The sequence below is a fragment of the Zonotrichia leucophrys genome, chromosome 5, assembly GCF_028769735.1.
Source record: "Zonotrichia leucophrys gambelii isolate GWCS_2022_RI chromosome 5, RI_Zleu_2.0, whole genome shotgun sequence".
Lineage (NCBI taxonomy): Eukaryota > Metazoa > Chordata > Aves > Passeriformes > Passerellidae > Zonotrichia > Zonotrichia leucophrys.
The window spans coordinates 57,466,793-57,493,967 of record NC_088175.1 but is presented as its reverse complement, the minus strand read 5'-3'; the positions used below and the strand labels follow the sequence as shown (position 1 = coordinate 57,493,967).

General features: G+C 48.0%; 1 protein-coding gene across 4 annotated transcripts; it reads left to right on the top strand.

Annotated features, from left to right (window-relative positions):
• The first annotated feature begins 16,941 nt into the window (after positions 1 to 16,941).
• DACT1 (dishevelled binding antagonist of beta catenin 1) lies at positions 16,942 to 26,640 on the top strand. 4 transcript variants are annotated; one of them, XM_064715833.1, is made up of 4 exons: positions 16,942 to 17,357; positions 19,700 to 19,832; positions 21,449 to 21,511; positions 23,989 to 26,640. In XM_064715833.1, the coding sequence occupies exons 1-4, from the start codon at positions 17,001 to 17,003 to the stop codon at positions 25,731 to 25,733; spliced, it is 2,298 nt and encodes a 765-aa protein (XP_064571903.1). In that variant the 5' UTR covers positions 16,942 to 17,000; the 3' UTR covers positions 25,734 to 26,640. The 4 variants fall into 4 exon arrangements, with proteins under 4 accessions (XP_064571903.1, XP_064571900.1, XP_064571902.1 ...); XM_064715830.1 differs by having other exon boundaries at positions 23,875 to 26,640; XM_064715832.1 differs by having other exon boundaries at positions 21,449 to 21,604.
• The last annotated feature ends 535 nt before the right edge of the window (positions 26,641 to 27,175 follow it).

Sequence of the window (27,175 nt, the reverse complement as noted above, 5' to 3'; positions counted from 1 at the left end):
GTCAATAAATGAGGCTTTTTTGTAGTGGTGTAACAGGCGTTTTCTGGGAAAGTGGAGGTGGGTGTGTGTGGACATTGCTTAGGAACTTGTCTCACCACAAATACAGCAGATCTGTGCCTCTCTCTGTAGATTTCCTTATTTCTTTAAGTCACTGGAAGGTGAAGATACCAACTGGTGATGCCTCTGCACATGTGCCAGGAGTGGGGCAGCTCAGCTACTGACAGCTGAGCCAGCAGTGCCCCTTGGATGTGTTCAGATGAGCTGATTTCCATGCAGCTGCTGTGGAAATGGGAACAGCTTTGCGGGTCAATAGCAGGATGGCCACTATCCTCCACAGAGGTGACATAAGACATAGTCCCTGCTGTGAAATGAGGATCTGCCATTCCCACTTGGCAAGGTGGCTCCAGGCAGGGAGACAGGGAGCAGAGTGGTGCCTTGTCCTGGCAGTGAGCCTGGCCATGAGCTCACTGAGCTGCCCTGGGCTCACCCGTGCTCTGGGTCTGTCTCCATCAGTGAAAGGTTTCATGACTAACTCTGCCTTTCTGGTAACTCTGAGGATGTTTTGGGAGCTCCCTGAAGGGCTGCAGCTCTGCTAAAGAGCAGGGAAGGGGCTGAGCAGGATTTGTGTGGAGTTTCTAAACTGGATTGGCAATAAACAATCTGTTAACAAACCCAGATGAGGTGGGTTTGGGAGTGTCCTGCTGGAAAGGCAAACTCTTGATCCCACAGTGAGTCTCAAGCCCAGGAGCTGTAGGGGAGTGTCTGCAAGATCCTGTCCCACCCAGTGCCCGGGTCCTTCTTGCTGCTCCAAGGGCAGTATCCAGCAACAACAGCACAGGCTCCTCCTGAGATTTAATCTCTGGGATCCAGGAGGCCAATCCTGCTGCTCTTTAGGAGGACAGGAAAGATCTGTTTGCCAATGGCACATCTGGCTCATAACTACCAGTGGAGATGGGGGAGAGATTTACTGGAAGGTCACTCCCAGTGTTTTTGGTGTTGCACCCATGTTGTTGTTACCCAGTGTTACCTCACACACTTTCTGGCCTCTCCTCTGCATGGGAATTCCCAGAGCTCCTTCTGTTAGCAAAGCATCAACAGGAAATTGGGAGGCAAAAGCCCAGCACAGACAGTTCTGCCTTGCTGCAGGTTGGACAAACCCCTTTATTTAAAATTATCTGATCTCTGCCTCATGATCACCCTACTGCCCACTGGGGGCAAAGCTCTGTCATCAGCCCCAGGTGATGTCACTTCACCCTCTGGGTGTTTTCAAAGGACAAACACAAAAACTGGTGCTTTTCTGCAGGGCTATTGCCCCAACAAGGAAAACAAGAAATTTCCCTGTACTTTAAAAAAAATTGCTGCAATTGCCCCAATTCTCTTGGCTGTCTCCTCCCCTTTTGTTTCCCATGTGGATGATCTATAGATCCTACCTTTGGATTTGTACTCACTGCCTTCAGCATCTCTGTTCCCCATTTGTTTATGAAGGATATCTCCATTCTCCTCTTGATGAAGAGATATTGTTTTAACCACTAGAACAGTCCCTCACTTGTCAGATTGTGGCTTTTTGACAGTATGGAGAAATATTCTTCAATATTCTCTATTATCATTCTTGGGATTTTTTTTTTGTGTTGTTTTGGGGTGGTTTTTTTTCTGTTTAAATTCTTATTCTGAACTCAGTTTGCCCATGATTGTTTTCAGGTTGGTAACAGCAGCCTGAGACAGCAGCAAGGCAACGTCTGACTGGGTTTGATTTTATTCCATCTGCACATAACAAATGTTTTCGAGTGGCAATCACTTCCCACCTAAGCTACTGTGTGTTTTCAGTGCTGTGATCAAATTCTCTGTATCTGCCAAGAAAAAAAGGTCTGATCCACAGTTCTCCCTGTTGGATGTGTGAGTTCTTTTGAGATAGCAAATAATCACCATCATCCCTCACAAGCACGGCGCCTGTCTCGGTGCTGGAGGCAGCTTTCCTGCAGATTTGCTCCATTTGAAGTTTCCCTGTGACAATCTGGCCCTTTTCCCCTCCTTGCCTTTGGCAGCTGCTTGGGGGGATGTTCAGATGGTTCACAGGTTTGATTTTGTGCTCCACTGCAGACACTGGCTGGTCTATTTTGTACTTTCTATTTTAGATGATTGAGCCATCAATTTTCAGATTCATTTACTACTGAGTCCAATGACCTGGATGCTCATGATCCCATTTCTAACCCGTCCCTATCTTATCCTCACTTCAGCCTCCCTAAAAGCCATGGTTTTAACACTCCAATGAGCTTCCCACCAGGTTTCCATCTTTCCAGCTAGGCCAAATTTTTGCTGTACAATAGAGACTCCTGTTTATTAGCCAGGACTTACCTTTGGTGAATAGGTGATGAAAGCGTTTTTCTCCACTTCCTTCTTTGCTTTGATTAATTTTGTTCTCAGCACCTTCATTATGTGTTAAATGAGTTTCCATTTGTTCCCTCTTTGCACCTTTCCCTTTTGTTGTTAGTTTAACACCTCCCTGCCCAAGGCAGCCAGTCTTTGGCTCAGAAAATTGGTTTCTAATTCGGGAAGGAAGCAACCAAAATCCTCCAAATCCTCTCATGGAGGGTTGAGGTAAGTGGTCTGTAAACAACACTCATCTTGCCATTTCCATGCTCAGTTTTCCCATCAAAAACCTTCTGTTTTTCTTCATCTACAGGAGAGATCTCTGAGAGCTCCTTTAGAAACCTTTTAATGTAATTTCAAGTGATGCAGCCTAGAAAACATGAGAGAGGCTGAGATTTAGGGATGCTGGTGCCCATATTGAGCTGCAGCTGAGCTCCTGCCTCCCTGTCCCAGTGTCCTACCTGCTGGAGCCAGCACAAGGGAGCTGTGCCTTTCTTTTGGAATGGATCCAACCTCTTGGAAAGATGGTCGTGCTTGTTAAATTAGCAGAAAACTAACCTGGCTGGAAATGGACTGAGTTTCTCATTGTGTTTTTGTCTCTGCAGCATTTCTTCAGGACAGAAATGATACACGGACTGATCCCCACGGATCATCCCATTGATTTTGGCTGCCATTGGGAAAGATTCTTCCTCTTCCTCCCAGACTTTAAGCATCTGTGCATGTCCTGCTCATCAGCAAACATTCCAGCAGATGCCAAGCATCCCTCGGACTCTCACCACGCTGAGAGCCACACACAAGCTCAGGTGCTCCACTGAGCCAGGGCCTCTCTAAACAAGAAGAGACCATTAGTTTTGGCTCATTAGCTTGACTGAGCTGACTATTAAATCCCACTCCTCCCGCCACTTTCTGTAAAATAAACTTAGAAATGAGCCATCTTTGCAGCTGTGAGAGTAATAAATCCAATTAATTTCCATGTCTTTAGTGTTAATATATGCATTAGACGTGTCAGCACTGCCTTTTTGTTTCCTTTGTGGAAAAGGTTGTCTCAGAGATTCCCTTCTAATTAGGATGGGACTTTAATCCTTTGTGGATATATTCCTCCAGGAAGCCACTTGCTGAGATGCAGAATCTTCAGTCCCAGGGAATTGTGTTACTGTTTGTTTGGGAGCTTTTTGTTTTTTGCTTTTTTTTTAGTTGATTTTTGTGCATATGACAACTACCATCACAACAAATTCATACTTCCCCTGCTAATGTAAGAGTTAAGGAAAAAAACCCTCCACTTTGTCCTGTGAAGATGTCACCAAACAAAGCAGAAAGGCAGGCACAGATGCAGCTCTCTTTGAAATCTGCATAGTAATGAGTGTTTACCCTCCTTTCTCCATGGCTGCTGACTCCAACACCGAGGGTACAGTAAACAGCTGTGTGGCATTCATGGTCAGAGCCATCAGCAGGATGGAGCAGTGGCACAGGGCAAGGCTCATGCCAGTCTTTCAGGGCAAGCTGAGAGGAAAAGCACAGAGATCACAAAGTCTGTCAGAAGTGCTGCTGGTAGAGCTCCTGGTTACAGGGAGATCAGAGCCCCAGCACAGATGGAAGGGCAAAGTGCACGGGCTCCAGAGAATCCTTTGAAAGTTTATCAGCCCTTCTGCTCCAAAAGATGCCTGTAGGTGCCTCATGGCTGTGTGTCACTGAGTGCAGCCCACTCAGAACAGGAGCTGCTGGTGCAGGTCTCAGGGCACCCTGGGCTCTGTAGATAGAAGAAGGAGCTGGAACTTGGATCCTGTGCAGAGGTCACTTTTTATTGTGTCACAACCAAGAGAAAATTGGCCTAGAAACCAAATTTACATGAACAAACTCTGCTACCAACCTGCTCCTGCTGCCCCATGACTTTCCTCTCCACCCCTACAAATATTGCAAACTCCCAGCCTTGTTCTCTGAGATTTCCCAGAGCACTGTGAATGCTTTCCTTCCTGCCTCTCTCTCCTGTTACATCCAGGAATGGCCATTTCTCCTCCCAGAGGTTATCTAGGTTTGGAGCCTCCTCCCCATGGACACAATCATAAGGTCTGTGATGAGGAACAGCAGGGCTTTGTTCACCCTCAGTGCACAGGGGCTGTAAATCCTTGGAGGGTGACCAGGGAAACCAAGAGCTGGCTGCCCAATAAATCTGCCAGGATGGCTGCTGCAGTGCTCCCTGAGAGCTGCAGGTTCCCAGTGCTGCTGTGGGATAGAAAATAAGCCAGTGTGTGCACTAAGGAAAAACAGGAAAGATGGTTTTGGTCACTTTAGTTAAAAGGTTGCCTGAATAAGCTTCTGGGAAGGCAGGAGAGGGTAACAGCCTTTGGAGCTTTCCCCTCCTTCTTGGTTAATCCAGCCTGGGTCACCAGGGCTTTGTGCACTAAGCTGGAAGTGCTGGCAATACCCCTGCTGTGGTAAACCCAGGGTTACACCCACACTGGGGCTTGGGACACTCCCTTGGACATGGCCTGGGGGCTGGGGACAGCTGGGGAATGTGACAGTGTTCACAGGGGTCTGAGGATGAGGGAAGAGACAAGGATCTGACTCCATGTTTCACAAGGCTTGATTTATTATTTTATGATATATATTATATTAAAACTATACTAAAAGAATAGAAGAAGAGATTTCATCAGAAGGCTGGCTAAGAATAGGAAAAAAAAAAGAATGAAACACAAAGGCTTGTATCTAAAACAGAGTCCGAGCCAGCTGATTGTGATTGGCCATTACTTAGAAACAACTACATGAGACCAATCACAGATCCACATGTTGCATTTTACAACAGCAAATAATCATTGTTTACGTTTTGTTCTTGAAGCTTTTCAGCTTCTCAAGAGGAAAAATTGTAAAGAAAGGATTTTTCAGAAAATATCATAGCTACAGGGAAGGATCTGAGGGATCAGCACAGTCCAGCCAGCACCCTGCAGCCTGAATGTTGCTCTTGGGCTGGGTCCAGCCTCTCCTCACCTTTTCCTAGAATATCCTAACTTGAAAGGGACTCACAAGCACCATGGAGTCCTGGCCTTGCACAGGACACCCCCAGGAATCCCCACCCTCTGCCTGAGAGTGTTGCCCAAACACTTCTTGAACTCTGGCAGGCTTGCTGCTGTGACCACTTTCCTGGGGAGCCTGTTCCTTTTATCTTGTTCCAGCTTCAGGGAGGCTGAGAGAGGACAGGGAATGGCCTGGAGGGCACAGAGTGACACCCAGGAGCCAAACCCTTGTTATTGTACCAACACTTGCCACCCAGTCCTTGCCAGCACTGCACCACTCTGTGGTTGGTGCCTCCATGCAAGGTGAAGGTGTGTTCCTCATCTCAGCAGTGCCTGGTGTCTCTTGCAGTGCAGTGAGGTTATTTTGAGAGCTCCTTGCTCCAGGATGTTGCCCATTTGCAAAGCTGGGAAAACTTCTGTGGGACCAGCGGGCCTCAGCATCACCACCTCAAAGGCAGAGAGGCAGAGTTTGAGAGCCCAGCCCAGCCTGACAGCTCTCACAGCTCTGCTGGGCTGCCAGGAGCTGCTGCTTGACTGATTTTAATTATTTATTACCTGCTCCTTCCCAGGAGTAATCCTTGTTCCACATCCAGGGGTGTGAAGGAGCCTGATTCTGTGTCAGTAGTGCCAGATGGTGGCTCAGATTTGTGTGCAGATGCCAGCTCTGCTCTCATCTCTGGGCCTCAAATCAGGCAGGTCTCCCCATCCCTGTCCCACTGGGTCAGATGGGACATTCACTCTTCTGCAATGAAGGATTCCTGGTGTCTCCAGCCCACATGCTGTGGTGCAGAGCAGACACAGTGGGGAGCACATTCACAGGGCAAGTTTGAGGCAGGTGTTGCCCAAGGCAGTTGTCATTCCTGCCTCTCCTCATGAAGGTCTCCTGGTCACTCTCTTTGCCAGACTCCCTGGGAAGGAGCAGAGCATGGATAGATGAGGAATATCATGGCTTTTGTGGCAAAGCCATGTCACAGAAAGCAGCAGCAAATGCCCTAAGGGAAGTTCAAGGCAGAGTCATCTGTTATACTGGGGACACTCAGTGAGTCACATCGGAGACACTCAGTGAGTACCACCACCAGAAACCCCTTTAGAAAATCCTCCAAGACCATAAAAGGGCTTCCAGTAAGGGACAGATCCATGCAAATGAGTTCTAGGAAAGTGCTGTTTCTAGATTAGCCAGGGAATGTGCTGCAGTGAGGATGTGGGATCATGATGGAATAAATACCCTGCTGTAAATTTCACAACACACCTGATTAGAGGAAATATTTCCTGGATGTCCAGCATGCTGAAAATAGAGAAAGCCCCCTTGCTAAGACTTCAAATTGTATTAGAAATTTTGCTTCTAGCCAATTTCATGACCAGCAAGGAAAGGCCTGCTGCTTCCCTAGGCCTCTTTTTGCTCCAAGTGACAGCTCCTCCTGGGCCTTATAGCCCTTGCATGCTCCTTCCTCTTCTTATCTTCTGGCAACCACTTCATTAGCAAATCCTTCAGTGATGCTCTTACTGGCAGGCCCAAGATGCAGCCATTGAAATTCTGCTTTTTGTTTTTAACCAGGTTCATTTTCTTCCCTCTCCAGGCCATTGGTAATTCCCTTGGAGGGGCTCCTGCAGCCTCAGACATCTGACTGCCACTTGCCCTGCTCACCCAGACAACTGGCAATCCATTTGTTTTCAGTCTCCCTGGAACAAGCCTGGCCTTTTATTTCCTAGCTCTCTCCTGGCCTGCTAGCAGTCCTGAAGCTCCCTTGTCAAAGGGAGAGAGGAGAAGAGTTATGCTCCACACACTGAGATGTGGCTGGCACTGCTGTGAGATGGGAAGCAGGCCTGGATTTGGCCATGTGGCCCAGATGTTTTGGGGTTGATTTATTTGTTTGCTGCCTTTCTTGATGCCTGCTGCTCTGCTCTGGAGGATCTCAGCTTTTGTTAGAAGCAAATTGAAATGAATAATAAAAGAAAAAAACAAAACAGGGAAGAAAAGAACAGAAAGTGTTGGAGGAAGCAGTGACATTTGGAAATGTACAGGAGGCAACGTGGTGATGTTTGCTTCAGTCTGCTGAAAGCTGGAGACAACAGCTTGGAGAAAGATGGAGGCTCTCCTCCTTGGCTGCCATCCCTTTCCTCTGCTGCATTCCCTGAGCTTGCTCCCTTTGCTCTTTCCCCCTGCAGCCACTAAGTGGGTGCTGGATGGCATTTGGATAATAACCAGACCTGAGGAATAATAACCAAAACCTTTCACTCAGTTCTGGGAGCTGTGCTGCAGAGGCCTGACATTTCTGGAGGAGCAGCCAAACTGGAGGAGCTTTGCAAGTCCTGCACACCCCTGGGCTGAGCATCCACCCACTGAACACTGAGGTGGTGCCTCAACTTTGCATCCCAGTGAGGGGGAGCTGGGGAAAGCATCATCAACTCCAGCCTTGCATAGAAACAGGGTTTAACAGCTCCCTGCCTGCACTTCAACCTCTATGATCCACACAAGCATCGATCAGAGTGAGGCACAAGCTGAAAAATTCAGGTCCCAGCCCAAAAATATGAATGTGCCAGCATTTGGGTGTGCAGTTCTGGAGCTGGAGTTTGACTCATTTGCAAATAGAGACCCTCTAAAACATGGATCAAAGTTTGAATTCCTGTCCATCCAAAATTAAAGACTGAAGAAATTTTGAGAACTCAATGTTTTGGTTCTGGGCCATCTAGGATGGGTGAAGTATGTGCTTTAAGTGTTTTGTTGAATAGGAAGAGACTCCAGCAAGTGCTTAATGTTATTAAGTGCTTAACTGTTTCTGTTGAATCACCCCCTCCCCAGCTTTTAAAGTCAATTCTAAACCCTTAGGCTGCATCTGAAAGGATTTGGAAAAGAAGTGGCATCCAGACACTGCTGGGTGTTTGACCGCTGAGCTCAGCATTCCTGCTTTGAAGGCCGGTTCCTCTGAATCTGCTCTCACTGCTATTCCAAACCATCTCCACGGCTTGTCCCTGCCACCAGGTGACCAAGGAGAGAGAGCAGAGGGTTAAGGACATTTAGGACATTTAACACGGGCCCTGGCACAGCTCCTGGAGGAGTTTGGATGTCGTACAGTTCCCATCAGTGATCCCAAGACAGCATGGTAACACCAAGGTTGCTGTCTGAGGGGTTTGCTTGTCTCCAGGACCCTCTTCAATCCCAGCAGGGACTGTTAGAATTCACTTTTAACTTTCTCTGTAGCTCAGACCAAGAAAAAACTCACACAGGATTCCTTCATTAAACATCTACTTGCTGCGTGAGCCGTCTGTTTTTAAGGCATCTGCCTGAAGATAAAGGCTTAAATTTGTAAACCAAAATGTTTAAATAAATAAATAAAATTTTTAAAAACCCCAAAAAGAAAAAAAAACCCAAAACAACAACAACAACAACAACAACAACAACAAAAAAAGAGAGAGAAACCAAAAAACCTAAAAGCAAAACAACTCTGTAGTGTCACCTGGTCTAGTGGAAGGTGTCCCTGCCCATGGCTGAGGGTTTGGAACTGGATGATTTTAAAAGTTCCTTCCAACCCAAGCCATTCTGTGATTCTGTGATGCTGTTTTGCTGGCCCAGCTGAAGAGACCCTGCAGGCCTCCTGATGGCCTCTCTTGGTGCTTGTAACCAGCTTCCCCTTGTTGTGGGAGCCCCTGAAGTCAGGGTGGCTACAAGGAGTGGGTGACATGAGCTAAGCTGGCCTGCTGTGATCCCAGGAATGCAATTGATCCCTCACCGACAGCAGGGAACTGAGAGTGGCTGCAGGCAGTGAGCTTTGCAGCCAGCAGAGATGCTGCTGGAAACAAGGTGTCCCCAAAAATCTGCAGCAAGAGGGTGTGAACCTCACCCCCTGAAACAGCCTTTTGGTGGCAAAATAGCTGGAGATGTGCTTGAGAGGAATGAGGCTCCAGAAAATAAGTGGAAAATAAAGAACTTTTCCTGCTTTACAGGTAGAAGAGTATCTGAGACCAGGATGGAAATAGATGGAAAACTTATGCACAGATGAAAGGCTTGAAATGAAATCCATTATGCATGAGACGAACAGTTGGAATCTGAGAAGCACTGGGAGGTAATCATCTGAAAAGTGGGAACAGTTCTGGGCAACAATACCAGCCCATTGCAGGGGCATCCAAAGGTTCCCAAAATCTGCCTTTGGGAGGAGCTGAAACTGCAGGGGTGAAGTGACCTTCTCTGGACAAACCAAACCTTCCTTCCCCCATTGCTCTCCCAGGTCTGGAGGGCTCCTGGCTGAGTCCAGGACACTGCTGTCCCATGACAAGCACTGCCATATGAGAGAGGCTTTGATTGGCAATTTTGAAATGGAATAACACATTCCAGGCTATTTTTCTATTTTTCTTTGTGAAGATACAGTCCTGTCTGCACATCTGATGGCAATGCAGCAAATGGTAATGTAAATATGCAGCATGCCCTGAATGAACAGTTCAGCTGTGAGAATCAGATCAAAGTTTTTGGGCCAATAATTTCTGGAAATTGAAATGCCATTCTTTCCTCTTGCAGGTTTGCAGGTGCCTGGGTTGATAGAAAATGCTTTCTTCCAGGACAAAAGCTTTCATTAGAGAAGATTAAAAAGTGATATTCCCTCTTATGCCAAGATTGATAAGAGGGTCAATGCTAAAAAAAAACATAGACCAGCAGAAATTCATGTACCTCTGCAGGTCAGTTTGCACCTGATTTCAAACTCAACCTTTCACAGAACCATAGAATCATTTAGGCTGGAAAAGACTTTTAAGGAGTCAGGCAAACATGAGGATGAAATGACAAAACATACAGGGAAGAACTGCAGGAATAATTGTTCCCATGGCAGGGACCAGAGCTGCTCCCATCCGGCAAGGTGGGAAAAGAGTTGCACAGGTTTCTCAAAGGAGAATGGGGCTGACTTGTGGGTCATTCTGTAAAACCTGCAGCTCTTCAGCTCAGATTTTAAGGTAAGGCTCAGAGGCTGGCAGCAAGAGCCTCCAGAGCCCTTTCAAACCCTGCTGGTTTTGTGCCCTGGGCTCTGTGGCTGCACCCCTGACCTTCCCAGCTTTTTGGGACTCACTGATGCAAAGCCTGGGCCAGTGACACCTTCCTGCAAGAGCTCTGTGTTTGTTCTCCTCAGAGCAGTAGAAAAGGAACTTTTTCAGGCAAAATGATTTATGGTTTTGGGTTTTTTAGTGGTTCCTTGACCTGCTGTTGTTATACACTAAAGAGACTCACTCCTGTTATTTCCTCTGAGTATTTTGCCCAGCTCCAGGCTCCCATCACATGCCAGCTTCAGCTGAGGGGTCCCAAGACCATCCAAAGAGCACAACTGCAGCCACCTGTGCCTTCATCACAGGCAATTTGAATGCAAGTTGTACTTCAGGTTACATCCTTTTTTCCCTGGAAAAGTTCCTTCTGTTGGGAGTTTCTCCCAGGCTGTCTAAATCTCAGGTTGTAATTGAAGTCCCAGTGGCTGATTGCTCACAGTTTAATAGGTATTCTTTCACAAAGTCCAAGCTGCTGAGGGCTGTCCCCAGCCCAAAGTGCTCAATGAACACTGGCAGCATGGGTGTAAGGCATTAAACTAAGCAGAAGTTCATGCATCCAAATTTAGGCACTTTAAAAACACATATGAAACCCAGTCCAGGACAAGAAAAGGAGTCAAAATACAAGAACACCAGACATGATATTGTAAGGATTGAAAGTAACTGGAGCAGAACTCAACATCATCTGCTTGGTGATGAGAAAAAAAAAGTGGGAAAGGAAATGTCACTTGGAATAGTCCAGCTCTGACTTATCTGAAGTGTCCATGAGCCTGAGGAGGGAATGCAGCCCCATCAGTTAGCATCAGGGCATGATGAATTAGGTGATTTGCTGAAATGCTGGTGAAGTTTCTTTATGGTGAACAACGAGGGTGGGAGCTTCAAGCTCTGGTTCTTGTCAGCTGTGAACATCATAAGTGACACTGGTTTGTTGAACTCCATTTTCTCCCTCCCTGTGCTGTCCTTATCAGACCTTCTCTTATCCTTAGAAAACAGTTTAAAATGGAGTTGATCTTGCCTGGCTTTCATTGAAAGGTTAAAATGGAGCTGATCTTGCCTGGCTTTCACTGAATCACAGAATGGTTAAGGTTGGAAAAAATCTGTAAGATCTTTTGAGTCCACCCACATACACAGCACTACTGTGTTCACCACCAACCCATGTCCCCAGGTACCACAACCACAATATTTTTGAATACTTCAAGCATCCCCAGCTGCCCTGGGCACCATGTCTGACCACCCTGTCAGTGAAGAAATCTTTCCCAATATCCAATCTAAACCTACCCTGGTGCAACCTGAGGCCATTTCCTATGGTCCTGCCTGGCTACAGCCTCCTTTAAGGTGGTTGCAGAGAATGAGAAGGTCACCCTTGAGTCTTTTTCACCTTTCCATCAGATTTTCTCACAGATCTTCCCTAATCAAGGGATTAGAAGCACGTTTTGCATCCCCTTTGCCAATGTGACACCTGGCAGGCACTGGGCATTGCAGAGCAGCAGTGACTCCTTGCTGGGCTCAGGGGTCACCTCTCCTCCACAGGTTCTGCATCAAGTGGGTCTCTCATGGCCCTGGGGAGCACCACAGTGCTGGAGGCAGCAGTGGGTGATCCAAAACCAGCCCTTTCCCTGACACAACAGATGGGCTGCTGCTGTGAAAAGGAAATGAATGTCATTGCATGGCTTGCAGTCTGACAGGAATGTCTGGAGAAGCTCTAATGTTGCTCCCCACAAGCAGCTGTTGTCTGCATCCTCTTCCATGGCCTCCTGGGTGACTTCTTATTTTGAAAACAGTCCATCCTTCCTTCCACATTCCGTCTGGATGGAGGTTTTTGCTGGAGGGTTTCCTGCTCTTCTCCCCATTCCTGCACAGCTCTGCTGTCCCTGTTGCGCCAGCACAACTGCTCACCCTTAAAAGCGGATCACTAAAATATCAGCAAAAAAGGAAAGAAGTTATTTTGGTTTTTTTTTAACTCAGACCAGAATAGAGATCTATTTTCCAGCCACACTCCCAGCACAGCTGGTGGAACAATGCTCTGCAGCAGAGGAACAGCAGAAAATACCCAAATGAACAGTTTGGAGCAGGGAAGGGCAGCGCTGCCCTTGCTGGATCCATCACATCTCCTCCTCTCCTGCATCAGCTGAGGGGAGTTGGACCCTCACAGTGACCCCCTGGGAAATGTCTTTTGATGGGAGACCACAGCCACAGCAGATGAGAGCCAGCCCTTGAGAAACTGGGCCCTTGAGGGACCTAATCAAGCTGCCAGGGGTTCCCAATGCAGCAGTTTTTGTCACAACACCACAAACGTGGCAGTGTTTTGACAGGCTGGGCCAGTGCTTGTCATCTGAATACCGTGAGTTTGTGTTAAAGATTCTACTCCACTTTCCAAGAATCTGGCCTCTGCGCCTTGTTGACAGCAGGGAAATGTTTCAGTGCTGTACAAATGCAAGTAAATAAATGCAGAAGGTTGAAAATGCATCGTAGGTATGCTGCCGTTACCTAGCACCCAGAGAAATTAGTTTTGTTTGACAAAAAAATGGAAACACCGCCAGGATATTTTGCTCCAGTTTAGCTTGTTTGCTAGAATTGTTTGTGGTTAGTAATGAGCACAAGGTTCATTTGTAATAATAATGTAACCATGGTAATATGATAACACAGGCTGATGCCAGGCTGATTTGCTGATAGGATTTATGCCCTATTATATTATCCAATGCAATTAAGAAATACTTGGACAATTAACATTAGAATAGATTAAAATAAAGGATCAGACAGCTGTGGGTCTCAGGCATAGTCCCCAAGTGTTTGTGTCACCCTGCTGTGTTTCAATGAGCAAGGAAAGCATTTGCTTTCATTTCACCAACAGGGAATTGTCATGTTCCTCATTTTTTCCAATTCCCTACACTCATTTTAGTGTGACAGGTCAGAAATGAACCTAGGAGAAGCAACAAGTGTTAATTGGCCTCATTCAATCTAAATTGAATTTGATGATCAGTGGGATGAAAGACAAATGTGTGGGCTGGGATTAGGGGTTTGCTCCCAGTGGGAAGGAAATGACCAGGAGATGGGGGTCAGAATCTCTCACCCCTTGCCTGTGGGTTGGGAGTTCAACCACTACTTTCCCAGGACTCCTTTTATATTACCAGAGGCAGCTCTTTCTTGTCTTGTAAGCTCTGTGGGGCAGAGATCATCTCTTCATTTCCCATCTATGAATCCTGAAGGAACACAGCATTTCCACCACTTAATAATACAAGCACAGGAGATGAGGCAGGATAATCACGAGAGATGAGCCATTTCATAACCGCCTCTGTAGCAGACACTGTTACATCTCTCACAACATCCTAGCAACAGAGCTCCTCAATCATCAGCTCTGCTCCTTACCTGCAGACACCTCACTGCCTCACTCCTTGCTGTTTCCACATTCAGTGGGGAATCTGGGATCATTTGTGGAGAATTTAATCTGAATACCCCAGTGAAGGGATAGCAGCTTTCCGAAGGAGTGTAAGAGCAAGTCCTTCAGCTTTGCTATAAGCAAGGAGATAAATGGAAGACAATTTTGGACTAATTTTTTTTTTTTTTTTTTCATATGAGAGTCCTATTATTCAGCCCTTGCTAAGAGTTTTGAGGTGTTTGGTTTGCTGAGACAAACCAAACATCTCAAAACTCCAAAGGTCCAGGCAGAGCTAATGCGGGCACTGGGGCCTCTCTCTTCTCTCAGACTGATTTTTCATTGGGATTATCAACTGCAGTGTAACTGGGGGGGAGAAACCCATCTCAGTTTCTTGCTCCTTGTGTGCTCAAAATCCCCATTTTACTTAAGAATGACACCTACCCCTTTCTCTATCTTCTCACCTTATTGTCCCCTCTTGCTACTTATGAGCCTTTCATTTTGCTGTTTTCTGAGTGGCTTCCTGAGTAAATTAAAAGGCCTGTATTTTATGCTCATTCTCTTTGCTTTCTCCTGCCTTCATACCCTGCCTTTCCAGGCTCTCTCCTCCCTTGTCTCCATGACCTGCACTCCATGAGCTGCATCCTAGTTCTCAAATGGTCTCTTTGGCCCTCCTCTCCCTTGTTTTGTCTTAGGTGATGCCTTGTTTTCCTTCTATTATTCACACAAATTGTCATTTCTTGCTGGCTGCTCAATTGCACATCCCCTCCTCCCATGCTGTCCAGCCTCCCCAGTCCCACTGCTTCCCAGGCACCTCACTCTTTCCTCGATGGGGAAAAAGCTCAGTTTCTCTCCATCAGATCCTCCTTCCCTTCCTCCTTGCTGATCCTATAACCACATGGTGAGCCTGGTTCACTCCAAGCTATGTTCTCCCCTCTGTGTGATGTAGGGAGTTGACTGTTCTGGCAGTTCCTGTGTTTCTTTTCCTTTCAGGAACTAATGCACTGTGAAGGATGAACACAGAAATGTCAGCAGAGAGTCCTGGAGACAGCACCTTATACTCCTCAAAGTGGAACAGGTGACTTGGGAGGGAGGAATCAGACTGAAATCTACAGATGATGAGTGGCAAAATCAAAAAAAATATCATTAAAACAGATTTTATTCCGCTGTATTTTATTTTGGAAGCAACATACACATTGTACAGCGCACAACAGCTCAGGAAGAGCTGAAATAGCTTTGCATAAATATTGCATGAAGCTTTGTGTGCAAACACATACAAGGCACAGAGCTATATGCAAAACCTGGCTACAAAGGGTGAAGGAAAATGTGGAAGCTTCTGCTTCCATATCTGGAGAGCTTCTGGTGCTCTTGGAAAAGTCACTCTGCATTGCAATACAAGTTTCAGCATCAACATGCTCAGGGATGCTGTGAGCCAAGATCCATGCAAGAGGGAAAGCCATGGAGTGGATTTTTAAGTCAGCAGGGGTGGCCTAAATGCTGTGGGGCAGGGGTTGAACCTTCTTCTGGGTCTTTTATGGGCACAGATACACAAAAGGAGGAGAGAGACAGAGGTCCAGCATGTGGCTTCTTTTTATTTCCAGGTTTTCTTAGCAATCTCAGGTGACCTGGGATGATCTGGAGAGAGCCTTTGAAAAGTCACTCCCAATTCAAGCTAAAAGATGACCATAGATGCCCTGCACTGCCACAGCTGTGGGCTGAAGCTGGAAAAAGAAACAGAGATGGCTTTAGCTTCAACCATCCTCTGAGCACGTGCCCTCACCTGCATCTGGGCCAGGATTTGGGAGAGCTGGTTTTAAGCTCCAAGAAGTGGATGTCCTGTTTTGAAAGCACTTTACAGCGGTTTAAGAGGACTGTGAAGTAAAGGATTTTGCCAGCTGTGGCTCTCAGGACAAGGACTCACCAGGTATGGCACAGCACTGTGTGTTATGTGCTGCAAACAGGAGGGCAAAGAGGAGACAAATTCCATCTGAGACCTTCCAGTACCACAAACATAATCTTTTCAGGGATAGTGAGAAAAAGCATTTCATTATGTTCATAATGTCCATGAGAGCTGCTGTACAGTGGGCTCACATCTTCCCAAACAAACCCCACATTGTGGAGGACTCAATGCTTGTTTCTTCCTCTTCCATTTTCTCCCCTTAGTACATGTCTGCAAGTCAATTTTCACTCTATTTTGAAACTAACATTTTCCTTTTTTTTCCCCTTCAGCATCTGCATTCCACTCTCCGCCTCTTTCCACCACATGCCCATTGAAAACCTAATTGCAGATCCTTTGCTGCAATTAGCCTGCGTGCTGCTGCAAAGTTCACTTCATTATGGCTTTTTTGGACTGGTTTTTTCACACAGGCTTTGAAGCAACTGCTCACCAGTGCTTTGATCCCACTGCCCATGCCATGGTCAGCACCCCAGTGCAAGGACTTCCATGTTCTCCTGTGCTTTCCACTTTTCCCTCTCCTTACACCGTCACCTCTTCATGCTTGGATTTTTTTTTTTTTTCCCCAGATGCATCATTTTTGCTCCTGGTTTGGATGTGTTGGTCTGTACAAGCAGCGTTTGGCTTTAAACTGACAGAGGGCAGGTTTAGATTAGGAATTAGGAAGAAATTCTTCTCTGTGAGGGTGTGAGGCACAGGTTGCCCAGAGAAGGTGTGGATGCTCCATCCCTGGCAGTGTTCCAGGGATACTCAGTTTGGACGGAGCTTGGAGCAGCCAGGTCTAGTGGAGGTGTCCGTGCCCATGGCACAGCGGGGTTGGAACGAGGTGGTTTTAGTATCCCAACTCAAACCATTCTGCCATTCTATAATAATAACTCCGTCATCACTCTGTGATCGTCCGTGACTACACCGTGCAGGGCTCCAGAGATCACGGATGGAGTTTTTGGGAAGGTCAGCGGTTTGCACTCCCGCATCCCCCACCGCCCCGCACCCCGCGGCGAGCGGAGGGGAGAGGAGGAGGAGGAGGAAGATGAGGAGCGAGGCGACCACGGGCGTGGAGCCGCGGCCGGGCGGGGAGGAAGGCGGGCTGGAAGGAGGGATGGAGGAGGGATGGAGGCGGGCGGTGGGCGGGCGCGGGGCGGCGGCAGCCGGGGAAGCAGCCGGGCGCCCCGCGGACCATTCGCGCCCGGCGGCGGCGGCAGCAGCGGCAGCGGCGCGGGGCTCGGCGCGGTGCCCCCGCGGGCAGGGCTGGCAGCGGCGGCCGCCCCCGTCCCCGGCGATGAAGGCGAGCCCCGTGGCGAGCGCCGCGGCGGCGGCGGGGCCGGGACAGGCGGCGGGGGGAGCCGCGGGGGCGCCGCGGGAGCCCGATGCGCGCTGGCGGGAGAAGGGCGAAGCGGAGGCGGAGAGGCAGCGCACCCGGGAGCGGCTGGAGGCCACGCTGGCCGGGCTGGGCGAGCTGGAGTACCTGCGGCAGCGGCAGGAGCTGCTGGTGAAGAGCCTCCTGCTGCGGCGGCCGGCAGGAGCGGGGCCCGGGGCGCAGGGCGGCCGCGGGGAGCCGCCGGCAGAGGGGCCGCCGCCGCGCAGCCTGGAGGAGAAGTTCCTGGAGGAGAACATCCTCCTCCTGCGGAGGCAGCTGGTGAGCGGGGGCGGGGGGCGCCGCGGGATGCGAGTGGTGAACGCCGCGGGATGCGGGCGGGGAGCGCCGGGCGATGCGCGCCCCCTCGGTGCCCCCGTGTCGCTGTGGCCCGTGCGTTCTGCCCTTACCGGTGTGACCCGCGGGTGCTGTCCGTGTCGGTGTGACCCGCGGGTGCTGCCTGTGTCGGTGTCACCCGCTCAGTGCCCCCGTGTCGCTGTGACCCGCGGGTGTGCCCGTGTCCCTGTGACTCCGCTGCCCGCGGAGAGCCGAGGAAGGAGCAGGGACGCCCCGCGGGCGGCACCCCCGGCCCGCTGTCACCCGGCACGGCGCGCAGGTGAGGGCGGGCCGGTGACAGCTCGGAGGTGGCCGGGTGGTGCCGGCGTTGTGCCGGTGGCCGCACGGTTCCCCTCGGGTCCCGGAGCCGGGCCGGCGGTGCCACTTCCATTCATGGCAAGAGAGGCGCCGCCGTTGCCATGAATGGAAGTTGGGAGCCGGCTCCGGGTCCAGCCCCGGGAGGAGGCAGCGGGCGCTCGGGCACCGGCGGGATCGGGCCCGTAAGGAAGGGATGCTTTTGTTGGAGGACGCGCTTTGGAGCTGATGTGGGAAGAGATGGAGGGCGGCATGAAGCGGCAGATCATTTTTCAATGAAAATAGCGTACAGCTGTGCCTGGCGCTCTTTGTGCGCGGCTCAGCATTTGCTTTCACCCAGGGAGAAGTTGGATTGATTTCCCTGATTTATTTCCCTGATTTTTTCTTTTCCCCACCCCACACCCTTTTTTCCTCCTTTCTTTTTATTTTATTTTTTTACCCTTTTGGTTTAGTTAGGTTAGGGTTATTTCCTTTTGAAAAAGACAAAAATTTTTTTTTTTTTTCTGCTGAGAAGGGGCTGGCTGGCAGCCGAAAGCCGTAGTGAAGGACCACGGAATCATTACTCAAAAAAAAAAAAAAGTCGGAGATTTGTGGTAGCACTTTAATTTGTGCACTTGACATTGCAGATTGGAACCAGATGCGGTGCTGACTGGGGGAGGGGGCGCTGGTGGCAGTAGGTGGCGCAGCGAAGTCATCCCTTGAACCCATCACCTCCTCCAGCCTGGCTGCCAGCCAGCCCTGGCTCCCGCAGGAATGGGGGAGAAGGCTTGGGGTCACCCCTTTGGTTCTCCAAAGGATGGCCTTAAACGCCAGCACATCTTCAACCAGTGCTTGCCAGTGCTTTTAGCATGTGCTCTCCCTTTGCCCAAGGCCAGGCTGGACAGGGATCTGAGCAACTCGTCTAGTGGAAGATGTCCCTGCCCATGGCAAGGAGGTTGGAACAAGGTGATCTCTAGGGTTCCTTCCAACCCAAACCCTTCTATGAACCTATGATTCTATGACTGGTTCACTCTATGGAAAAGATTATCCTGGATTTAATGGGTTCAGAACTAGTCCAGCTATGAGCATCAAAACTCATTGCAATGAATGTGTCAGAGAACCCCTGGGTGCCAGTCAAATGATGCGCTCAAAGAAACAAAAGTAGATGAACCTTCCTCCTGCCTCCTCCCCTGTCCCCAAAGCCAGAGCAATTAAAGGGTATGAAGCTGAACAGATGATGGATAAGCAACATTATAATACACTGGGGGAAACTGATTGTGTTGACCGTGGGTTAATGAGTGCCTTGCAAAATAATTTCTTATTGCTTATTTTATGCCATCAAATTACCTTCATAAATAGCCTTAAAATTCATCTCGCAGCAATTTCATACAATTATAATGGGAGAAGAGGAAGAATTACTCTTCCTTCCTGCTGCACTGCAAAACTAATAAAAGGGCTGTGATCCCAGCCCTGGGAATCTCCCTCTCTGGATGGTGGACTCTAAGCTCATCATGTGCAGCAGAACAAGGCGGTTCCCACACCACAGGCACTTGTTGGCAGAGCTGTTTGGTGCCATTGTGTGAGCAGATGTGATCTCTGAGTAACACCAGTGTGGTGGGGAACGTGCCCTGCTCGGCTGGCACGGCCGTCCTTGCCCGTTCCATGGGCACAGGTCTGCTTGGGCCCTATCACACAATCCAGCTTTGTTCTTCCAGCTGTGGTCAGCACAGCCCGTTGGTCTTCCTGAGCTGTGGGACATGCTCCTCATGCAGAACTGGCTGGAACAGGCTGGGATGAAGTGCCTGCATAATTTTTCACTGAAGTATTTATCCAGAGCATCCATCTAAAATGTCAGGGCTTTGTTTGATTTTTATATAAAAGAATATCGACGAGGTGTTTCACAAGGCTTAGATAGAGAAGTCTGTTGGTCCTTGGGACCCCTTCACATCTGCCCCACTGAAGGAGCTGATGTTCTTTGTCCTCTTCTTTTGCAGAACTGCTTGAGGAGGAGGGATGCTGGGTTATTAAATCAGTTGCAAGAGCTGGATAAGCAAATAAGTGATCTCCGCCTGGACGTGGAGAAAACGACAGATGAGCACCTGGAGACAGACAGTCGTCCAAGTTCAGGTAAGGGCAGTGCTCAGCAAAATCCAGCCTCCCCTGGGACCTGGAATTAAACTGGCTGTAGATTTTAGTGCTGGAGTTTTCAGTACTGCAGCAGTAAATGTCTACATCTCGTTCACACTCTGATAATTAATCCCTACTAACAGAGTTCAGTGACCACTGGAAAGGCTGCTGGTTGCTCCTTTCAGAGGAGCATTTCAAGCTTAATTAGATTTTTAGTGTTTGGGGCATTTGTTTTTTCAAGGCCATCCTCACATTAGTTCGAAAAGTTCCAATTGTCCTGTATATTAGGGAGGAGGCTGAAGGAAAAATGGTGAAAAGAAGCACCATTATCAGGAGGAGGATATCAAAAGTGGTCATACAGCCAGAAAGGAGCATGGAATCAAACAATTTCATCCCCCATATGTTGAATTTCATCTCATTCTAACTGTGCTGAAGCCAGTAAGTGGTATTTAACTATGGGGAGCCTTTCCTAGAGGCCCCTAGACCTGTTCTGAACACACCAAAAAGTGGAGAATCCTCCAACTAGCAATGGTTAAAGCCATTGCTAATTTTTAGTCTGCATCTGACTTGTTCCAGCACTGATATTTTTATATCCTTTTCTCCCCTGAAGAGAGGTCTTTTCTAATAGCCAGCTTTTCCTCCTCTTGGAGGTGCTATACATTATAATTCTGCCTTTCATTTGATGAGCTAAACAGGTCAAGTTCTTGAAGTCATTCATTTTAAGGCATTTTTCCAAGCTCCTAAATAGCTTGGTGGCCTCCTTCCAATTTTTTAGCTTTGTTTTATGCATGCTGGATTCAAGGACTGGGCTCACCGTTCCAGTGTTTCTTACCAGGGCCATGTAGACTGCTGAAGTAATTTCCCTGCTGCTATTCATTAGCCTCTTTGTACATCCAACAATCTCATTAGCTTTTTTTTTTTTTTTTTGCCATATCATTAAGCTTGATTGAGCTGCTTTTCCACGCTGACTAAGCCCTTTCCAAGATTATTGTTTTCCAGGATGCATCCCCATTCTGTAGGCATGCTCTGCATTCCTTACTCCTAAATGAACAATTTAAATTTTGGTTGTGGTATGTCATTTTTCCTTGAGTAGTCCTAGTTTACCAGGAAATTAAATTTGCTGCATCTGCACATTATTTACCATTTTTCTTTTTTCTTGTAATCCACAAATATTATGTTTATCTCCAGAACTTTGAGGAAAGTAATGGATAGCACTGGGCCCAACACTTTTATAGTTAAGTAATAGTTGGAGAGTCTGGCTTGGAAGTATAACACTCTATTAAATGAATGAGCTGCCAAACACAGCCTGGATCCTTGTTGCTAAAATCTGAAAATCCCTGAAAGAGTTAGAACCCCAACCCTTGTAAAGTTTAAAAAAAAATCCATATGCTGAGATAAGTTCTGCTGTTTTAAGTGCTTTACTTTTAAACAAAATAAATTCATGGCACTAAGGATATTACTAAATTGTTGGCTGTTTTTGGGGTGACTGAATGAAATCCCATAACTACTTGTTAGAGCAAGCCAACTCAAACACCAGCTTGACTGCCTTTCTAGGGACACAAATAGTAACTTTGTGTAGACATAACTAATATAAATCCAAACTCTTATTTTTATAGGGTTTTATGAGCTGAGTGATGGAGCTTCTGGATCGCTTTCCAATTCATCTAACTCTGTCTTCAGTGAGTGTTTATCCAGTTGCCATTCTAGCACTTGCTTTTGCAGCCCTTTGGAGGCAACACTGAATATCTCAGATGGACGCCCTAAATCTGCAGGTATAGTAAAAGCAGGTGGAATACATCATACTCCAGGAGGTGGCTTTGGCTTTGGAAATACTGCCTCAGGAGTACCTGGGTTGGATTAACCCTTCTTCCTTTCATGTGCCATATAATGCTCTGAAAAGGTCCCAGTGCCTCTCACGTACATGGGTCATGAGGCAGGACTGTTTGCCCTCCACTGCTCCAGCTTTGCACATGAATTTGTCACTCTAAACACATAAAAATGGCATGTGAAGATCTGGCAGCTGCTCTACCCAGCAGAGGGCAGTGGTACCTGTACACAGAAACACATCAGTCAGCTGATTTCTCTTTCTTTAGAAAAAGCATTTTTAGTGAATAGCAATAATTAACAATAGCTCATAGCCATGTCAGCATTAAAGTCACAGAGGAAGGAGCTGGCTACAGGTTTTAGGGGGTCAGGGCACATGTTTTTAGCAGTCATTTTGTCAATTCTGATGGTCCTTGACCCTGGGTGAGCATGGTGAGGTGTATTCTTCATTTATATAGTATAGACACATAGACATCATGAACAGGCCAGGTACATTTTGTCTCTTGTGCAGAGACCAGTCTGAAGATGCAAGCCTTGATTTGTGGGATGGTTCATTAGGAAGGTCTCTTCTGTTCTCCAGAAGAGACTCTTCAATAGGGCTGCTGTGATCCAGTGTTACTGACTGCAGAGCTTTTCAAAAGCTTTAGCTCATTCTGGCTTGGGAAGGATGATTCCAACCACAGCATTTCCACTTTGCATTCTGCTCCTTAAGGTTACCTTATAGTGATTTGTTGTGAATCAAGGACAGAATAATTCATGCTCTTGTGTTTCTGAATTGGGAAAATGCAGCCTGGAATACATTCATTCTGAGATGCTGACAAGTCCTCTAAGTTTTCCTGTGAGCAGCTCGAGGTAATTTAATGCTCCCTGTTGTAAGGTATATGTGCCATACATTAAAACAAGAAAAAAAAAAAAAACACACACAAGGAATTCCAGCTGATTGCATTGCTGTTTTTTCTGTATACATCACAAAAACATATACCTCTCATTATTCATACAGTCTCACTTTCAGGGATGAAATTTCACAAACTGTCAAATTTCAAAAATGCCTTATTGTCAACATTCCTTGAAGCCAACATAGAATTTAGGAAATGCAGGAAAACTGAGAGGTGATCTGAGTTTATGCTCTTAACTTCCCTGTTCATTCTCTCCTGCTCACACAGGAACATCATCTCTATCAGCAAATTTCATCAATGCCCATGAGACCTCTTTGAAATAAGCCTTAGATAAGTGATGAGCACTGAGCATTCCAATCAGAGTACCCTGGCTGAAGTTTCCAGCCCAAGGGCAGAAAACAGGACTGGCAGAGGATCATTTAGATTGTACCCCTACCCCAGAAGACAGGGGCAACTTAAGCTTAAAAAATAATAGTAATCTTAGGTGCTTGGGTGGAAGCCCTGCTCTTAAGGTCGCTTACCTCTCTAGTAAACTTCTTAGCCAGTAATTAGCCATTAAATCTGACTCATGCCTCGTGAAATGCACTGGATTTCTCTGGCAGAACTCTCTTTGCAGAGCCAAGGCTAGGATGTCAGCTGGATTGACCTGCACTCCTTGTACTTGTGTGAAAACATGTTTCCCATTCTTTAACCACTTACCACCCAAAAGGAGCATCTGTTATTGCTATTAGCATTGCTATAAATATTATTATAATAATAGTAGTAACAATAATAAAAACAACAATAAAATTAAGTCTGGATTTTTTTTCCTGACCTGAGACATGCTTGAAAGAATCCAGAAGTGAAATTTGTCAATAAGCTACAAGAATTAATTGTTCTCTTGTCTGTATTTTTTATGTTTCTCTTTGGATTTAAAATTCATATTTGCTGAGGCCTGCAGAGTTTCACAGGTGACTGTGTAACAAATAAGAGACCCTTGCAGACTTCTGGGTGGCTTGAAAGGAAGATAGGAAGATCTTAACAACCTGGGCACAGGTTTGAAACCAATGTACACATTCTCATTAGGGCTGTGATTTTTATTGTTTTAACCATGTAGTCCTTGTGGGGTAAATCCCACAAAAATGCAGTGACAGGGAGACCCACAGAAGGATAGTGCTGCTTTTTGTAATGCTTGAACAGCATCCCTGGTTGCAAAATTGCTGCTGCTGTAGTTAAAGCTTTGCATTGTGTGCCTAGATGGACCGGTGTCCTTGGCAGCACATTAAAAACGTAGCACAGCTATCCCTGGCAGGCTCTCTAAACTCTCCTAAAATGCCTTTCAGATCTCATAGGCTGGATGGACTATAATAAGGAAGGCCAGCATGAGGACCAGACCGCAGGCTCTGTCTGTCGCTCTTTATCCACACCGCACTCAAATTCCCTCGATGTCGTTGCAGATGTTCATCCCAAGTACCAGTGCGATCTGGTGTCTAAAAACGGGAACGACATCTACCGCTACCCCAGCCCGCTCCACGCCGTGGCTGTGCAGAGCCCCATGTTCCTCCTCCCCGTGACTGAGAACCCCCAGCGAGAAGAGGAGAGGCTCCCTTGCGATCTGAGCGACGTTTGCACCCCATCCGAAACGGACTCGGGACAATCCGCCAGCGCCTTCCCCGCGCAGAGCTCCTGGCCAGCTCCGTGCCCTTCCACCAGCAAGAGAATAGACAGCTACATCTTAAGCCTGGTTCAGAAAAAGACTCACGCAGTAAGGACTAACAAACCCCGGACGAGTCTCAACGCCGATGCCGCCAAAGGAATCTTGAGGCATGGGAGCATGTGCGTCCGGCAGCCGGCAGCAATGGTGGCCCATGGCAATGTGGTGAACCTGAAGAACTCCAAGCCAGTGTGTTTGCCTCCTGGTGGGGCTCCTGCTCTGGACCACACAGCTCCCTCCCCGTTAAAGCAGAGGCCAAGGGAGCCAGCTGGGGAGCAGCTGGAGAGTAGGAAGGCCCCTTTGCCAGCAGCTTTCCCACCCGGCACAACAACGGAGCTCCAGAGCAAGCACCTGCCACGGGGTGCCAAACCAGCACCGCTGGAGCTGGGCCGCAACACCACAGGCACGGCCGGGGACGGCCCCAAGGAGAACAGCCAGCTTTTTGCTGCATCTCCCAAAGACACCCCAGGGAAGCCGGTGGTGCTGCAGCCAGAGAACAGGGTCAGCCAGCCTCCCAAAAAGATCCTGTTGAAGAGCAGCTTGCAGGCCGCTCGCTCCTCGTCACCGGCTGTGGAGGAGAGGCCCGCGCTGGATTTCAAAAGCGAGGGCTCTTCCTCGCAGAGCCTGGATGATGGGCTGCTGGTGAACGCCCAGTACATCCCGGCCCAGCAGCAGAGCATGAAGCTTCACAAAGGCACCCGCAACGTCAAGATTTTGAAAAGCTCTGCGTTGAAACACAGGTCCCACCTTGCCAACGGGGTGGAAAACAACTCACAGACCTTGAGGGAGAAAGCCAAACTGGTCGGCAAGAAGTGCCGCTTCCCCGAGGAGTTGGATACAAATAAGAAACTGAAAAAGCCCTCGTCGCGGGGGAAGAGAGGCGGCGGCCTGCCGCTGGAGCCGAGCCTCCCGGGCCGGCAGGCCGGCCTGCACAGATCCGCCCTCCGCTCCCACGGGCACGGCCGGGAGGTTGTGGTGGCCAAGCCCAAGCACAAGCGTGCCGACTACCGCCGCTGGAAGTCCTCAGCAGAGATCTCCTACGAGGAGGCCCTGAGGAGGGCGAGGAGGAACCGGCGGGAGGGCGTGGGGGTCTACTCACAGGTGCCCCTGCCCTATGTCAGCCCCTACGCCTACGTGGCCAGCGACTCGGAGTACTCGGCCGAGTGCGAGTCCTTGTTCCACTCCACCGTGGTGGACACAAGTGAGGACGAGCAGAGCAACTACACCACGAACTGCTTTGGAGACAGCGAGTCGAGCCTGAGCGAGGTGGAGTTTGTAGGGGAGAGCACGACCACCAGTGACTCTGATGAGAGCGGGGGCCTGATTTGGTCCCAGTTTGTCCAGACGCTCCCCATCCAAACAGTCACGGCACCAGAGCTGCATGAAAATGCGGCCAAGGCTTTTGTCAAAATCAAAGCCTCCCATAACCTCAAGAAGAAGATCCTCCGCTTTCGGTCAGGCTCCCTCAAGCTCATGACGACCGTCTAGTGAGGTGACTTGGTGGAATGTATCTGCTTCTGCTTTTGGAAGCAAGGTGCTTTTTTTTTTGTACATATTTCCACAGATTTTTTTTTTTTTAATACAAATATTTAAAACTTAAGGTAAATTATGTCACTTGTCTTCAGAACTTGGGTGGATACTAGTGCCTTTTATGTGGAAATAAAAGACCGTTACACTTGTTTAAAAAAACCCAACAACACAACACTGCCATTTCAGTGGTGAACAGCCTCCAGCGCGTGGTGTCAGAAGGCTTTGAGAAAAGGCTAAAATGTTTCTGGGAGTGGATCTTCCTTGCCTAGTTTTTCCAGTTCTGGGTCTTATACAGGATATCGACAGCTTAAGGTCATAAGTTTTTAGGGAATAAAGGGGAGGGAGTGAAGGTGTTTCTTAATGTTTTTGCTTGTCCCTTTCTGCTGCTGCTGTTGCCACATCTTGAACTTTTTCCTTCTGATACTCTGGTCTGGTTTTTTTTCTTTTCTTGTTGATTCTCTTCTTGAAACTCACTCCTGTCCTCCCCCAGCCTTCCCTCACCAGGAAAGGGCTCCTGTTCAATCTGTCTCCAAGGTTAAGTCGCTGTCCCTGGAGTGCACTCTGCTCCGATCTCCTGGGAGTCCCACTGCAGATGGTGGTGGTGTCCAGAGTAAACTGCAGCTGGAGCAGCTGACCAAGGCTTAGTAACTTCATTATATTGTGTAAAACTGCTTTTGAAAAAGAAAAAAAAAAACCCATATGCATGTCACGTGCATGAGTATCAGTAGTTTTAATATTCCTGTTGATGTCCAATTTACTGTACATCATCAATGGCTGTTTTTATATATATATATATATATATATATCATTGTGTAAATTAATATAACACATCATATGCTGTAATAAACAGTCTGTTTTAATACTTTTTAAAGTTTGTTACATTGGTGCAGACCCAGTCAGTGCTTTTATATTGATGTTGTCACCACTTAGATGCCTCCTGATGTGACCTGATAACGTTCCTTGCATTCAGCCATGCAGGAAAAGGGGCAAGTTTAAAATGCTGCTGTGGATGTGACTTGTGCTTTGAGGGAATTGGCTTGTCACGGCTTCTCTTGTTCTTCTCATAGCTTGCATTTTTCCAAGGGCAAGGTGGGATTTAGGAGCTCAGAGGCATCTTCAGGTTGTTGCTGGTGGGCAGCTCATGTTTCAGACCAGATGGAAGTATAACATTAATCCTGCTCTCTGTCTGGGTGCTTGCAGACTTTGGTTGGTACAACACTGGGACAGATGGTTGGTTTCTGTAACCAAATCGATCTGTGGGATACAACAGGTGTCCCCATGGAATGTCCAGTAAGTGAATCCCCAAGAGCTGTGTGCTCTGGGAGCTGGGCTGGGTGGAGGAGAGCACAGGCTGCCTGTCCATGGTGCCCTCTGTGGCTTTGGCTGTTGGCTCTATTACA

What these genes read in the sequence shown, in the direction of transcription:
- DACT1 (XM_064715829.1), top strand. Translation starts at nt 17,001, where the DNA reads ATGAAGGCGAGCCCCGTGGCGAGCGCCGCGGCGGCGGCGGGGCCGGGA. An exon ending in AGACAGTCGTCCAAGTTCAG is followed by an intron (nt 19,833 to 21,448) that starts GTAAGGGCAGTG and finishes TTATTTTTATAG; the next exon opens with GGTTTTATGAGCTGAGTGAT. An exon ending in TGGACGCCCTAAATCTGCAG is followed by an intron (nt 21,605 to 23,874) that starts GTATAGTAAAAG and finishes AATGCCTTTCAG; the next exon opens with ATCTCATAGGCTGGATGGAC.